Below are 2,872 nucleotides of genomic sequence, written 5' to 3' on the forward strand. Positions count from 1 at the left end.
CCATGGATGACATATTGATGACATATGGGCCATTGGTCAATATGGTAGTTGATTATGGTGTTCATGGATGAAATACGGGTCATTGGTCAACATGGTAGTTGATTATGGTGTCCATGGATGACATATGTATGACATATGGGCCATTGGTCGACATGGTAGTGGCTTATTGTGCCCATGGATGACATATGGTTGATTGGTCCACATGGTAATGGCTTATGGTGTCTATGGTTGACATATGGATGACAGGTCAACATGGTAGTCGATTACGGTGTCCATGGATGACATATGGATGATATATGGGCCATTGGTCAATATGGTAATTGCTTATGGTGTCCATGGATGAAATACGGGTCATTGGTCAACATGGTAGTTGATTATGGTGTCCATGGATGACATATGGGCCATTGGTCGACATGGTAGTGGCTTATTGTGTTCATGGATGAAATACGGGTCATTGGTCAACATGGTAGTCGATTATGGTGTCCATGGAGGACATATGGATGGCATATGGGTCATTGGTCAATATGGTAGTTGCTTATGGTGTCCATGGATGAAATACGGGTCATTGGTGAACATGGTAGTCTATTATGGTGTCCATGGATGACATATGGGTCATTGGTCGACATGGTAGTTGTTTATGGTGTGATGGTATCACCCATGGATGAAATACGGGTCATTGGTCAACATATATCATTTGTGCCGGTTGTGTATTAAAATTTAAAATTTTCAAATACTTAATTTTGTAGGAAATATTAATTTTTTAAATAATTTAGGGTCCCCGATTAATCCCCGCTGAGTCTGATTAATCGCTTATCGCCAGTCGACCTCCGAGCGACGGATGAGCGATTTTTACAACCTCGATTAAAATAGAAATTGTTTTTTCTTTTAAATATGACTTTTTACAAAACTACCCTTACTAATTAAATATGAGTCATTGTATGTATTAGGACAATTTGGTCATTTTATGATGGAACTTCTTCTAGGCGCTATAATGTTTTCCGACATAACACGTTGTTTCAGTTCTTCACTCTTTTTTCAGTCACTTGCAAACAACCCCAATTTCAAAATTCTGACAGTCAAAAAACCCTAAAATCATTTTCGCAGAATCGTTATCTTAGTGAATGCTTATTATTATGTAAGCAAGTACTTCTTCTAAGAATCAATCAAGAAATCAAAGAAATCGCTTACAAACATGCCATTTGAAGTGATGGAGAAAATAATAGTCCACTTGGCAAAAATTTCAGTAGTCGAGGCTTTCAGGATGAAGATTGTGTAAGTTTTGTCTTTGATCATTCTATTTCACAAGTGTATTTGAGTTGTCTTTACATTATGGAGAGAATATTGTGTTTCGTTTGCAGTTGCAGATTCTTCAACGAGGCAGGAAAAACAGATGAAGTATATAAACATATGGAGTTAGATGGATTACAATATCGTGTTTGGTCTGACCAGAAACATGCAGTTGTTAATAAATGCATAAAGATGAGAAACCCAAATATTCTATTCAGGAATGGATTGTGTACGTTGTTATATATATGCATATTAGTAATTAATCTGTTACTTGTTTTGCATAACTTTAACTAGAAATTATGTGTTTAATGTTTTTTTCAGATGAATTTATTTTTCTTAGAAGCTGAACATGAAGGGAAAACGATGCTTGAAGAAGCATCTGCATTGGGACATTTGGATTCAACATTTGTCATGGGAATGATGCTGATGGCTGAAGGGAGACATAGGAAGCAGGAAGCTTTGGACATGTTGAACAATGCTTACCGCATAGCAAATGGTAAGTGAAATCTTAGAGCAACTTGTTCTAAAGTTCATCTAAACTTAAATAGGGAGGGGAGGAAACATGTACACTTCCATGGCTTCCATAGATCTTGTGCATTGCATAAGTCTGTAGTTAGTGTGTCAGGCGGTTTTGTGAATGGATACAAATGGGTGTTTATGTGTGAAATTTGTTTATGGGATGCTTGTTTCGTTAGGTTTTCTAGGGAGTTTGGTATAATTTATGTGTAGTTTGTTGATATGTACTTTCATATTATGACAATTAATGTTTTGTAGATTCTTTTGGTTTAATATACGAATATATAGTAATTTACTTGATAAGTAATTATTTGATGTTGTTACTTGATTAGTAAATATGTTGTGTTGTTAATAAGGGACTAAAAGAGTTAAAGTTTGGAATGATGTTTGAATGATTTTTAAATAATGTTTGAATAATCTATTTTGGACTTTTAATATTAGTGTTTATATTGTATTGTGATTATAGTTGTATGTAGCAAATGTTTGTTCTTTCCTAGTATTAAATACATATAAAATACAATTGTAAAGGCATAAACAAACATGTATTTTATTTTGGACTTGGTAATTTGGTTTAATATCAACTAGTGGAGAACCCATGCTTTGCATAAGGTGAAATTGTAAAGGAATAAACATAGGAACTAAAAGTGGCAACAAAGAAAAAGTACTGTGGCTAAAATCAAAGTAAAAAAAGTTACTATAAACATAGGGACTAAAAGTGGCAACAAAAGAAAACTATTGTGTCTAAAATCTAAAGTAAATAAGTTTACTGTTAAAATCTTGTTCCACTTTTAATATGTATATTACTACATGAATATATACTAGTAATTTGGTGAAATGTTAATAAAAATTTATTACATTATAGGTTATGATATATATGTTATTTTTGTCTTTTTCATTTCAACAATCAAAAGTCCAATGTTACCTAGCTATAAAAGGCTATAATATTTGAATATGTGTTTTAACACAAATACCCTTAGTATTCAAATATTTGGAATGATTTCAGGGGCAATTTGGTCTTTTTGCACTCTAAATTTGTTAAGGTGCCATCATACCTCTGACGTCACGTCGG

The 2,872-nt window shown here is 33.6% G+C and overlaps 1 protein-coding gene across 1 annotated transcript; it reads left to right on the forward strand.

Annotated features, from left to right (window-relative positions):
* Window positions 1–1,192: 1,192 nt before the first annotated feature.
* Window positions 1,193–1,791, forward strand: LOC145129594 (putative F-box protein At1g67623). The gene is made up of 3 exons (XM_079064361.1): window positions 1,193–1,272; window positions 1,359–1,542; window positions 1,609–1,791. The coding sequence occupies exons 1-3, from the start codon at window positions 1,193–1,195 to the stop codon at window positions 1,789–1,791; spliced, it is 447 nt and encodes a 148-aa protein (XP_078920487.1).
* Window positions 1,792–2,872: the final 1,081 nt, after the last annotated feature.

This window comes from Lactuca virosa, chromosome 1 (assembly GCF_052849685.1).
Source record: "Lactuca virosa cultivar CGN04683 chromosome 1, Lactuca_virosa_CGN04683_v6, whole genome shotgun sequence".
Lineage (NCBI taxonomy): Eukaryota > Viridiplantae > Streptophyta > Magnoliopsida > Asterales > Asteraceae > Lactuca > Lactuca virosa.